The sequence below is a fragment of the Euleptes europaea genome, chromosome 3 (assembly GCF_029931775.1).
Source record: "Euleptes europaea isolate rEulEur1 chromosome 3, rEulEur1.hap1, whole genome shotgun sequence".
Lineage (NCBI taxonomy): Eukaryota > Metazoa > Chordata > Lepidosauria > Squamata > Sphaerodactylidae > Euleptes > Euleptes europaea.
This window is the reverse complement of record NC_079314.1, coordinates 102498537-102512442: the sequence shown is the minus strand read 5'-3', so window position 1 is coordinate 102512442 and position 13906 is coordinate 102498537. Positions and strand designations below refer to the sequence as shown.

The following is a 13906-nucleotide window of genomic DNA, read 5'->3' as shown; positions in this document are numbered from 1 at the left end:
GTGGGTCTTTAGGGCCCGCGAGGCCAGGCGGGAGGGCGACCTGGGGGTTGTATAAGCCGACCCTCGGCTTATACGCTGGTGCCTAATTTTTCCCCATTTTTGGGGTGAAATTAGGCACCTCGGCTTATACGCGGTGCTTAAACATGAGTATATACGGTACTTCCCTGTGCTCTTGGAGGGTCTACCAACTTTCCTTTTAGGCAGTATTGCACATCACTTGGGAGGGAATCTCTGGTCTTTCTGTGACTTTTTTGGCAGTGCAAGGGGCTGCAGAAGGAATGAAGGCTACAAAAGGCCATTTGTGCAGCCTGTTTGACCCTGGCTGTGACATCCCTTCTGCGAGTACCCAGTTTATTCAGGAGTGTGTGCCTGCAAATGGCTCCCCATTGTAAACATCATGATAGTGGAAGGTTACCTTGGCATTCATCTTTGTCTTAAAGTCAGAAATAGGTATGCTGCACCACTCTGCCTATTGTGCCCTGATGCAGCCAGAAGCAAAAAAGGGAGGACTTAGCTAATGGTACCTTACAGCAACTGCAAAAGCCTCTCAAAGGAAAATTGAGAACAAATTTATTTCAGGAGAACAAATTTACCATTAATTGAGTTGTAGCCCCATGGTGCAGAATGGTAAGCTGCGGAACTGCAGTCAAAGTTCTGCTCACAACCTGAGTTCGATCCCGACGAAAGATGGTTTCAGGTAGCCAGCTCAAGGTTGATTCAGTCTTCCGTCCTTCCAAGGTCGGTAAAATGAGTACACAACTTGCTGGGGGTAAAGTGCAGATGACTGGGGAAGGCAATGACAAACCACCCTGTAAACATAGCTTGCTTAGTAAACGTCATGATATGACGTCACCCCATGGGTGAGTAATGACCCAGTGCTTGCACAGGGGACTGCCTTTACCTTTAGAATTACCTACAATAAAAGCCTGTTTGTATGGCCAGAACCAATCAAATGCTTCAATCTGCATGGTCATTAATGTGTCCCCCCCTTCTTTAACAAACTTGTTAAATATTTTGAGATGGTAGGATAGATGCATGGGCAGCAATGCCTTATATGTCTGGTTGAAATATACCAGAAGCTGTGACAAGACCACATTTTCATCTGGAATTGGTTTAAACTGGAATATCCACTGTGAATTTTTTGGATACAGAAATGGGCTATTAGATTTTGGATGGAGGCTCTGATTTTAATTTCTTCCTGTTTGTTTCCGATGTGTTTCTTCATGAAGAGAACTTACTGTTCAGTTATGTGCGTGCATAACGTGTCATCAAGTTGCAGCTGACTTATGGCGATCCTGTAGGGGTTTCACAGCAGGAGACCAACAGAGGTGGTTTGCCCCTGCCTGCCTCTGGGTAGCGACCCTGGAATTCCTTGATGGTCTCCCATCCAAATACTGACCAGGACCAATGCTGCTTAGCTTCTGACATCTGATGCGTATTAGGAAGATAATTTTTTTTTCATTCTTACTGTATAAATACCTACATTTCCCCCCACCAAAGCCGCTGCCGGTCTGTTCTGGCGTTAAGGGCTGTTTGTTCTTTCGATAGCATGAGACACACTGGGTGTTCAGCTGAAACAGTGCCACATTGTGGTTTGCAAAAAGGTGGACTACAACACCTCACTCTGTGTGTGTCCCCTTTGTCCAAAGTGGAGAGTACTCTTTTAAAGAGGATTTGTAGAGAAACATTCATTGCCTGAGGCATGGATACTCATTTTTGTCTATCCTGTTGTCATCTCTGGTCAGACAAATTTGCCTTTTTGGGGGGGGGGGGAAGTGCTATACAAATATGTAAAACCAGTTTACCAGAAACAATAGACAGCCAAAGAGGAGGAGGAGGAGGAGGAGTTGGCTTTTATATACCGACTTTCTCTACCACTTAAGGGAGAATCAAACCGGCTCACAATCACCTTACCTTCCTCTTCCCCCACAACAGACACCTTGTGAGGTAGGTGCGGCTGAGAGAGCTCCAACAGAGCTGTAACTTGCCCAAGGTCACCCAGCTGGCTTCATGTGTTGGAGTGGAGAAACAAATCCAGTTCACCAGATTAGTGTCCGCTGCTCATGTGGAGGAGTGGGGAATCAAACCCGGTTCCCAGATCAGAGTCCACCGCTCCACACCACCACTTAACAATTACACCATGCTGGCATAAGTGAACACAATGTTGGCAAAAAAGACACTCTTGTACCACCTTCAGTTCGCTAAAAAAAAACCTATCATCCCATCTGTTGCCATTCCTAGGAATAGAGATTCAGTAATCCTTTTGTGTTAGAGACAGAGAGTTTATTATGAGTGTACCCCACCCGAGGCACAGCCCACAGACAGTGTGAAGCGCCCCCTGAGTGCACAAGAGTCAGGTTCCTTGGGAATACAGCCCAAAGTGGATGGTAAACTCCATTTAAGGCTACATATCGGCATGAGACCAATAGTCAACGAGTACCATAATGGAGCCCTGTGGCGCAGAGTGGTAAAGCTGCAGTACTGCAGTCGAAGCTCTGCTCACCTGAGTTCGATCCCGATGGAAGTTGGTTTCAGGTAGCCGGCTCATGGTTGACTCAGCCTTCCATCCTTCTGAGGTCGGTAAAATGAGTACCCAGCTCGCTGGGGGTAAAGGGAAGATGACTGGGGAAGGCACTGGCAAACCACCCCACAAACAAAAGTCTGCCTAGAAAACGATGGGATGTGACCTCGCTCCATGGGTCAGGAATGACCCGGTGCTTGCACAGGGGACCTTTACCTTTATCTTTTACCATAATGGAAAGTTGAAAAGAATTTTGAAGAGAATGTTCAAGAGGGTGCGAAACTGTTAAGTGGTAAAGAGGTGGGGTCTGATGACCTCAGATCAGAGTGCACAACCCACTGAATTTCAGCATATTAGTCAGTAGAAGAAAAGCAACTGACTAGGATTCCCTCAGTATTGGCAACTGAACAGGGAAGAGCCAAGTATTGAACCCCCCTGCAATGGTGGGGTGCAGGAAATGTGATGTACAGAAGACACATGAGTACATGAAGCTGCCGTATACTGAAACAGACCCTTGGTCCATCAAAGTCAGTATTGTCTACTCAGATCGGCAGCGGCTCTCCAGGGTCTCAGATAGAGGTCATTCACATCACCTAGTTGCCTAGTCCCTATAACTGGAGATGCCAGGGATTGAACCTGGGACCTTCTGCATGACAAGCAGATACTCTACCACTGAGCCATGGCCTCTCCCAAGTACCTTGCATAGGTACTGCAGCTATTGAAAGGGCAAAGAGCAAAAACCAGAAAGATATCCAGGCAGCAGATCATGACAAAGCCCTTTCTCCCAAAGACCCTCTCTTGTGGTGGGGGGCCAAGTCCTTCCGACTGAGTGTACTCCCCTCCTCAAGATATTACTGAATTTTGTGAACATACTGTTTCAGTTCAAAAGTTCCAGTTTATACCAGGCTTCTCTCCACTTGGAACAGCAGTTGACCCCCCTCCCAGCATATGAATGAAATTTAATAGAAACATCATCATTAAAATGTATGCCAGACAATTATATAGTGTAATGGTTAGAGTGCCAGATTGGGCCTAGGAGACCTGAGTTCCAATCCCCACTCAGTGACTGGGCGACCTTAGGTCAGTTACTCTTTCTCAGCCTAACCGACCTCCTAGGCTTGATGTGAGGATAAAATAGAGAGGGGAGGATAACATATGTACTGGTCTGGGCTCCTTAGAGGAAGGAAGGGAAGGATAAAAATGTAACAGATGGAGAAGAATCTAAATGGCACAAAAGTGGCGGGAAATGTGATCGACTAAAGTCAATTAGGAACATCAGTGATGAAAAATGGCAAAACAAAAAGGCTCAGTGTCAACACATGAGAGCATAAAATAATGATACATACGTCTCAAATGACTTCCCAGCCCAGGTTGCCTCCAGAAAAGTTTACTGTTTTAAAACGCTGAAAATAAAGCTTTCCATCTCTTCTCAGATGTTCCAGATCACAAGAATATCACAAAGTTGGACAATTTATTTTATTAGCCAGCAACATGGTAAAAACATGTTGACTGGTGACAGTTGAATATTCTGGTTATATGAACGGTCTAGTGGGGAAAAAAGTTCATAGTACAATTATGTGGATTAACGTGGAGTTCTATTCTGTCTTTTGATGTACAGTTCCAAAATTTTCAGGAAAAAAATGCATTTATTAAAACAGCAGAGGAAAAGTTTGCCGGTCCAGAAGCTAAGTGTGGCCAGGTTCCAGGCTGGATAAAACCATGCCAACGCCCTAAAACTGTGTCAAGTTTAAGAGGCCCTATAGTATTGCCCACAATGGTAATGTAGTCAGTTTGCTTTATTTTTAAGATGAGGGCCCCGGCTGTGGCTTGTGCATAAATCCAGCCTTGGCCAGGTTGCAGTTGAGTGGAGACACTCTTTTGGATGAAGAGATGTCTCTGAATTAGGGTTGCCAAGTGCCAGGTGGTGGCAGGCAAACCCCTGCTAATCCACCTGGCTGCCCGCCGACCAGCTGAGGTTCAGCGGACAATGCGTGTATGCACACCTGACCCAGGCGCTACATCACTTCTGGTTTACACCAGAAGAGCTGCATTGCAAAGGGCCGTTTACCACTCATACTCCCAGTTTGAGTGGCAAAAGGCCCATTGCGATGCGGCACTTCCGGGTGTAAATGCATCGCAAGGGACCTTTTACCACTCAAACCAGCTGGAGATCAGTTGTAATAGCAGGAGATCTCCAGCTAATACCTGGAGTTTAAAGTAAATTGTAACAAAAATTGGGGCTAAATTGCCCTTTACTTTGAGGAGAATTTCCTTAGAATATTTTAAGCCCGAAATAGGATTCCGGTATTTTCCTATTTCGCTGATGCTTTGTCCATCGGGCTTAAGGTGGCTTGAGCTAGTATATTTGATTCTATATAAGAAAAATAATACAAAAATGCGAGACTTGAATATGCTATACAATCTTAAGAATACTAATATTGCTAATATAATTATACAGAGGAGTCTTAACACATACATACCAAATGCCAGTGAATAATATCACATCTGTCATGAGGAAGGCTTGTAGCATTCTTAACAATGAGTACTCATAGCAATGCTTAAATGTGCTATATTGCCAACAGGTGCAACTAGCATTAAAGAAACAGTACATTTTAGAAACAAGAGAAGGCCTTGTGCCAATTACATGTTCAAAGCTACCAGGTCATTTTACAAAAAACAGGAATAATCATAGGCTGTATTCAATCCATAAGGAGACATTGTGTTAAACATAAAAATAAAGCGATTTTCTTGTTGAGACAGAAGTCTGTCTATATTTTGTTTTGTGTGAGGTTTGGGTGCATATTGCCAGATCACAAAGAACTGAATGTCAGTGTCAGCATGTCTCATTTCATTGTAATGTGAAACTAAAGGGGCCTCTACCACGTTATTGCGAATACGTGACCTGTGTTCACCCACACGTAATTTAATGGGTCTAGTTGTCTTTCCTACATAAAGTAGACCACATGGACATCTCAATAAATAAATAACATTTTTGCTATTACAGTTTGAGAAATGTTTTAATTTAAAACAAAAATTAGTAACAGGGTTGGTAAATTCTTTTACTGGCAAAGAAAATGGGCACATGTTACATTGTCCACATCTATAATGACCCAATGGGATAGTAGAAGATTTTTTAAGTAAGGCATCTGTATGAATTAATTGATCCCTTAAAGAGGAAGTCTTTCTATAGCCAAATCTGGGCTTTATAGTACAGCCAGGAATTTCCTGTACTAGATGCCAATGCTTATATATGATATTTTGAATATCCCTGGTATGGGTAGAAAATTGTAAAGATGAGGTAATCCCTTGAAACACACTTTGCCTTCTTTGGTCACTAATTAATGTAGAACGATCCATGTTATCCACTTTAGCTCTAGCTTGAGAATTCACTTCATGTGGATAACCTCTAGAAAGAAGTACTTTGGTCAAATCATCAGCTGCTTGATTGTAAATAGCTTGTTCTGTAGCATTCCTACGAAGCCTGAGGAATTGACCATAGGGTAGGTTTTGCTTTAATTGTTTTGGGTGAAAAGAGTTGTAATGAAGGAGTGCTCCTTTGTCTGTGATTTTTTTAAATGGTTGCACTGATAAAGTTAAATCCGAGGTAACAGCCACAGTTAAGTCCAAAAAATTAATTTTGTTTTTGTGCATCTGTCCTGTCCACTGAATATGTGGATTTTTTGAATTAAGCCAGACTATTAATTCATCATAGTGTTGCTTATTATTTAGGACCATGAAAGCATCATCCAAAAAACGAAAATAAACCAAAATATTAGAAATAAAAGGACAATTACTGTACAAAAAGGATTTTTCATAATCCGCCATATATATATTGGCCAGAGAAGGTGCACACGAGCACCCCATTGCTACTCCCTTGACTTGTAAAAAAATATCATCCTGGAAACGAAAAAAATTATTCTCCAGTACTAAGTCAAGGAGATCCAACAAAAAATGAGAAGGAGGAATTTTTTCCATACGTGCCTCCAACAAATCAGAGACAATAGCCCTAATATGATCTAAAGGAATATTTGTATAAAGGGCTATAACATCCAAAGTAACCAAAATTGAGTCCTTAGGGATGGAAATGCCTTCAATTTTATTTATAAAATCCTTACTGTCCTGTATGTAAGATGGGGTATTTTTTGAAAAATCCATTAAATAAAACTGCAAAAATTGAGCTAAAGGTTCAGTGATACTTTGATTCCCAGAGCTAAAGTGGATAACATGGATCGTTCTACATTAATTAGTGACCAAAGAAGGCAAAGTGTGTTTCAAGGGATTACCTCATCTTTACAATTTTCTACCCATACCAGGGATATTCAAAATATCATATATAAGCATTGGCATCTAGTACAGGAAATTCCTGGCTGTACTATAAAGCCCAGATTTGGCTATAGAAAGACTTCCTCTTTAAGGGATCAATTAATTCATACAGATGCCTTACTTAAAAAATCTTCTACTATCCCATTGGGTCATTATAGATGTGGACAATGTAACATGTGCCCATTTTCTTTGCCAGTAAAAGAATTTACCAACCCTGTTACTAATTTTTGTTTTAAATTAAAACATTTCTCAAACTGTAATAGCAAAAATGTTATTTATTTATTGAGATGTCCATGTGGTCTACTTTATGTAGGAAAGACAACTAGACCCATTAAATTACGTGTGGGTGAACACAGGTCACGTATTCGCAATAACGTGGTAGAGGCCCCTTTAGTTTCACATTACAATGAAATGAGACATGCTGACACTGACATTCAGTTCTTTGTGATCTGGCAATATGCACCCAAACCTCACACAAAACAAAATATAGACAGACTTCTGTCTCAACAAGAAAATCGCTTTATTTTTATGTTTAACACAATGTCTCCTTATGGATTGAATACAGCCTATGATTATTCCTGTTTTTTGTAAAATGACCTGGTAGCTTTGAACATGTAATTGGCACAAGGCCTTCTCTTGTTTCTAAAATGTACTGTTTCTTTAATGCTAGTTGCACCTGTTGGCAATATAGCACATTTAAGCATTGCTATGAGTACTCATTGTTAAGAATGCTACAAGCCTTCCTCATGACAGATGTGATATTATTCACTGGCATTTGGTATGTATGTGTTAAGACTCCTCTGTATAATTATATTAGCAATATTAGTATTCTTAAGATTGTATAGCATATTCAAGTCTCGCATTTTTGTATTATTTTTCTTATATAGAGTCAAATATACTAGCTCAAGCCACCTTAAGCCCGATGGACAAAGCATCAGCGAAATAGGAAAATACCGGAATCCTATTTCGGGCTTAAAATATTCTAAGGAAATTCTCCTCAAAGTAAAGGGCAATTTAGCCCCAATTTTTGTTACAATTTACTTTAAAATCAAGTTTTGGCTCAAAATTCTTCGGCTACATACAGCCAATATCGATCTGCAACTACCTTTGCCTGCGGTACCTGTTTCATTTGCGGCTTGGCATGCCGCTAGTGCCGCCCCAGTGAACGGATCTACAGGCTTCACCTGGAACTTGGCAACCGGGAGACCTCACCTGGCGAAAATTATTTTCACCACGGGACTTTGTTTGCTTCTGTTTCACTGTATAAGGTTTGATTTTTATGACTGAATTATAAAAAGTCTTATTGATGTTTCCAGTAGCCATCAGTGCTTGTTATTTTCCTTCAACTCTGTTATTATAGCACGAGGGACGATTTTTGAATTGTAATACCTGGAGTTTGGCAACCCTACTTATACTTAATCAGACCATCGGTCCATCAAGATCAGTATTGTCTATTCAAGTCTGGCAGTGGCCCTCCAGGGTTTCAGGCAGATGTCTTTCACATCTAGGGTTGCCAACCTCCAGGCGGTAGCTGGAGTTCTCCCACTATTACAACTGATCTCCAGGCGATAGAGATCAGTTCCCCTGGAGAAAATGGCAGGGGCAACTGGACTCTGGCATCGAAGTCCCTCCCCTCTCCAACCCCCTCCTCAGGTTCCACCCCCAAAATCTCCAGGTATTTCCCAACCTGGAGTTGGCAACCCTATTCACGTCACCTACCTCCTGATCCTTTTAACTGGAGATGCCAGGGATTGAACTTGGGACCTTCTGCATGCAAAGTGGATGCCCTACCACTGAGCCATGGTTGCTCCTTCGAAATAGTGCTAACCTAGGTCCGTCTTTCACATATTCTTGTTTTTAAATATCTGTTTCCTGTTTGGGCATATCCAGCAGCTTTCCCTGAAATATCTGCATGCAGTATCCTGGGGAAATTAGGCATATTTTCTAGGCCAGCATTCCATAGTGTGATTGAAGAAGCTATCCATATAAGCCAAAAGTGGTTTCATAATGATAATCTTCTGTGTGGACTAATATGAACTTAAGCTTTCTCATAGTTGGAAGGGTCCATACAGGCCATCTAGTCCAATCCCCTGTTTAATGCAGGTTCAGCCCAGAGCATTAGGCGCATTCGATCCACACCTGACCCTTTTGAACCTTAAGTATGTTGGAATCTTAAATAAATCTCAACGATGCTTCAAAACTACAGCTAATAGAACGATGAGAGAGCAGGTTTGAAAACTACAGGCATAATGGTAGTCTTTGAAACCTGGTCAGTAGTTTTCTATCTGGAAAACTGAGAAACTGGCCTACTGGATCAGGATTGTTGAGAAAATACACTTACAGTGCATTCCTGAGCGGAATGCCTGCGTGGCGTATCTCAGCAAAAAAAAGGGTGTTCCCAGGCCAAAACAACTTAGGAGGCCGCCTAAAGGCGGCTTCACCCCCAGGCCAGCGCCGTAACGCTCCGGGAATGCCTCCCGGGACGCCAGCAGAAGGCTCCGTCAGTGTCCCCGCCCAGCGGTGCTGTGTCAGCGGCCCGTGACCGGCATCCGGGCCTTCCTGCCGGTGTACAGGCCGCTTACGCCAGCATTGGCTGCCCAGAAACCAGCTCGGGGTGCCTGGACACCGGCGCGGTGCCTTCCTGGCCTTCTAAGGGCTTTCGCCCTGGAGGCTAAGGAATGCACTGTTAAAGTCACTGCCAATTCTCTTCAACCAAATCCCTTCTATTTTTCATTAAAGTTGGAAGAGATCAACCTCCCCCAACTAAGTATTGTTGTGTGTGTGTGTGTGTTTGTGTGTAAATATATATCTGTGTTGATACCATGTATATCTCTGTTGATACCATGTGCCTCAATTTTTTTCTCCAAAAACATTCTCTAATCCCAGACAGCTCTCATTTGGGAGACAAGAAACAGCTACTTTAATATTACGATACTTTGAACCCGTGGAGTGATTCAGTGCCTACTGGTCTTGCCAGTCTACAGAGCTAATGGTGAATGGCAGGAACCATTAAGTCTGTGCAGATAGCTTTCTGCACCCATAAAGGGACTAAAGCGAAGAATGAAAGAAACATACCTTTCCCTCAAGACTCTTTCTGTGCTCCCAGATGCAGAACTTCGTGCCAGACCAGGAAGAGAGAAACTGACTATCCTGAAAAGCTTGTACAAAGACCTTCAGTATTTCAATACCATGGAACATAAGAAAGGCCCTGCTGGATCAGACCGAGGCCCATCAAGTCCAGCAGTCTGTTCACACAATGGCCAACCAGGTGCCTCTAGGAAGCCACAAACAAGACAACGGCAGCAGCACTGTCCTGCCTGTGTTCCACTGCACCCAATATAATAGGCATGCTCCTTTGATACTCGAGAGAGTAGGTATGCAGCATGACTAGTATCCATTCTAACTAATAGCCATAAATACCCCTTTCCTCCATGAATATGTCCACTCCCCTCTTAAAGCCCTCCAAGCTGGCAGCCATCATCACATCCTGGGGCGGGGAGTTCCACAATTTAATTATGTGTTGTGTGAAAAAATACTTCCTTTTATCTGTTTTGAATCTTTCACCCTCCAGTTTCAGCAGATGACCCCACGTTCTAGTATTATGGGAGAGGGAGAAAAACTTCTCCCTGTCCACTCTCTCCAAACCATGCATAATTTTATAGACCTTTATCATGTCTCCCCTTAGCCGCCTTCTTTCCAAGCTAAACAGCCTTAACTCCCCATAGGACAGTTGCTCGAGTCCCCTAATCATGGAGTAACTAGATGATCAAATAGTCCCACCTCCTTATCTAGTAAACCTAATATAATTTTCTACTTTTTAAAAAAATGTATAAATAGATATAAACACATGCTTTAGAACCAACTTGATAAATATAGCATTGGTAGCCATCTTTGGCTACGTGAAATTTGAGAGCTGAACTAGAACGGCTGATATTACGTACACTCCAATAAGTAAAGCACAATGTCTGCAGAGCAAAAGTAGGTTTTCTGCTGAAATGAAGAGAGAGATCTGGGAAAACCAAACTAAGTTCATTATGTTATAGGCTTGAGAGCTAGGAATACCGTTTAATGAAGTTTTTAATTCAGCACTAGATGATGAAGGTAAGTTCTCTGTGAGAATCTCCAGCAGAGTCACTGCTTGGTTAGCTTTGGTTATTGGAACTATGTACACTCAAGTTTCTTCCTTTCTTTATGTATGTGCAATTTAAATACGTCGCTCCAGTTTCCAGGCAGTTTAGCAAGGGTTGTCCCTGTTGACTACGATGGTCCAGTGACATTGCTGACTATCGCCCAGTCTGGAAATGTATTCAGTCGAAAAAGGCTAATTCCCCAAGTATTGATGGCCACCATAACAACCACTAGACCAATCAGATTGACACCGAAGCCAGCTTTGACCTATGAGGGAAAAGAAAGCATACCTCATTAAGTTTCAACAGATTAACTGGAATCAGGGCAAAAGTTCTCCAATCAGGGAAACAGGCTATGTATTAAGGGACAAGTGAGTTGTGCCCAGACATGCATGGTGCTTTGAAGCCAACCAGGGAAAACCCTGGGATTCGGACAGCCATTTGCGAAGAGAGCCATAAAATGCACCAAGGGTCAGGAAAGGGCAGAGATAATCTCCACAGAGATATTTGCCAGGGAGGGTAAGATGGATAGCTGGATAGCTGTTGTAAAACATGATCCAGGTAGTGAGATGTGTGGGACATGAGCCCTAAGGTGATTAGTAGATTGGAGCACACCTTCCCATGTGGATTGGGCGAGGCTTCCTGCCTAACTCTGGACAGGGCTAACCCAGGGGGGTTTGTGACAACACTCATGCAAGTATGTATAAGATGCAGCCTCCTTCATCCTCTGGTTAATATACTCCCATGCTTCTGGTATTTCACAAAATTTTTTAACTAAACTCTAGCCACACAATTATAAAACATTATCCACTATCTAGCAAATCTATCTAGCAAATCTATGAATCTAGCAAATTTGAGGGGGAGCGGGAAATCTTTTCAAACCTACCACAAAACAGCCACATTGTAAAACTATTATTATTACTGCACCAAAGTGGGATACTTCATTCTTTCTGAATCTGATTGTGGGTTCCAGTTGCACCATGCATAGTACTTACCATGTCCTTGATCTGACAGTGTCCATAATTGAAGACAATGGCATTTGGAGGATTGCCCACCGGTAGCATCACCGCAAGAGAGATACACATGGCAACTGGGATCAGTGTGTACAGAGGGTTGATTTGCAGCATTTCTGACTGGGAAAAGAATGAGACAGAAGCTGTTTGTGCTGATGAAAGAAATACCCTAACAAAATTGCAATTCCCAAGACACCTTGGAGGAAACGACGGCCTTTTATGCATGGCTGTTTACCTCGCGGTCACCCCTCCAGCAACTTTGAGTCTTTGTTTTGATTATGCATGCTATTTCCGACCGTCAGAGTTTGCCTTGCTCTCCCCCTGTGTTTCCCTGCATTCTGCCTGCGTTTTCAGGGACCTGTTTTATCTTGAATTTGAAAATGTGGACTAAACACAGGGAAACACAGGGGGAGAAGCGAGGTGACCTCTGATGGCTGGAAATGGCATGCATAATCAAAACAAAGACCCGAAGTCGTCGGAGGGGTGACCGCGAGGGAAACAGCGATGCATAAAAGGCTTATAACATTTAACCCCTCTTCACTAACTGGTATCCCTCATACTTCCAGCAACAGTATAATAACAGAAATCATTTGAAAATCTCCCATTTTTCACAGGGGGACTAAAGTGGCAGAAAGTCTGAGAAAGCTTTAAACAAAGCACCAGGAAGAGGTCTGCGATGGGTAGGGGGATCTGCAGTGGGTGGGGGGAACTGGCTAGAATCTTTCTGACTGTTAGCAGAATTTTTCTGTTGGGACCAACCCACTGTCCCTTGTATCTAGCAAGTTTCTACAAAGTCCAGGTCAGCCCCAAATGCATACTCACCATGCTGCATAAAATAGGCAGGAAGATAGTTATGGTTGCTGGGTTACTAACAAACTCCGTCACTATGGACACCAGGATGCAGGCCAGCAGAGTGACAGCCCAAAAAGGAAGGCTACTCAGGGACAACATCTGCCGTCCGATCCAGGTGGAAAGGCCAGATGTCTGAAAGAAAAAGGCATGGGCTTGAAATAAAAGGTGTCGCAAAACCATGTTGTGGTCTCGACAGAACCTTGATCCTTCTATCTTGCAAGGATGGGATGGAATACAGAACTGACTTTCTTATTCTCCCCAGCCTGGTCACTGCCCAAAGCATACATGGCATAACATTAAGTTTCTGACTTTTGACGGGGTTTATATTACAGCTGTAGCCATCAAAGGCCCCGTTTCAGAGCATAATTGCAAGCAGCAGTTGCTGAGATGTTTGGAAACAGGAAGGAGGAAAAGAGAGAGGGAAGGTGCTTGAAACAGAATATCTCTGGTTGGCACCAGAGGGCAGGAGAGGACATAATCTGAGTAAAAGGAGTGTTCCTTTATGAAGCAAGGCACTGCTAGTAGGAAGACAGGCATCTTCTGTCTCATCATGGAGGGCCTCCTTGTATCCAGAAGCATCAGTGTTACCTTGCATCCTGCCGCTAAAGCGTATCCTCCTCCAACCAGCACGACAATCTCCCAGGGCATTGTTTTTTGGAAGTCCTTCCAGGTGATGATTGGTTCTACTGAGTTATCATCTGTAGAATCTGTAAGGTCTTCTGTGTGAAAAGAAAATTCGAGTGGAAAGATAACGTATGGATGTAAAGTCTATTAAGTAGCAGCCGACTTAGGGCAATCCCAGCAAGGGGCTTTCAAGGCAACTGAGAAGCAGAGGTAGTTTGCCATTGCCTTCCTCGCAGAGCCTTCCTTGGTGGTCTTCTGACTAAGTAACCACCCTACTGAGCATCTGAGATCTGATGAGATTGTGCTATACTATGCCACCATCCCTCCTGTGGAAAGATAAACTTGCCCGCTATTACAATTGATCTCCAGATCAATTCCCTGGGAGAAAATGGCTGCTTTGGAGGGTGGACTCTATGTCATTGTACCCTACTAAGGTACATTCCCTC

At 43.1% G+C, this 13906-nt stretch overlaps 1 protein-coding gene and 1 non-coding gene across 2 annotated transcripts in view; both read right to left on the bottom strand.

The window, feature by feature from the left end:
• Positions 1 to 3136: 3136 nt before the first annotated feature.
• Positions 3137 to 3211, bottom strand: TRNAD-GUC (transfer RNA aspartic acid (anticodon GUC)). Its single transcript has one exon. It is a non-coding gene; the product is annotated as a tRNA-Asp (tRNA).
• Positions 3212 to 11101: 7890 nt separating this feature from the next.
• SLC13A4 (solute carrier family 13 member 4) overlaps positions 11102 to 13906 on the bottom strand; it is a 44954-nt gene continuing 42149 nt past the window's right edge. Inside the window, exons 14-17 of the mRNA XM_056846581.1 lie at positions 13425 to 13555; positions 12807 to 12968; positions 11967 to 12104; positions 11102 to 11239 (exon numbers count right to left, since the gene is read on the bottom strand). Coding sequence (XP_056702559.1) covers positions 11102 to 11239; positions 11967 to 12104; positions 12807 to 12968; positions 13425 to 13555 — 569 coding nt within the window. The remainder of the gene's footprint in view (positions 11240 to 11966; positions 12105 to 12806; positions 12969 to 13424; positions 13556 to 13906) is intronic.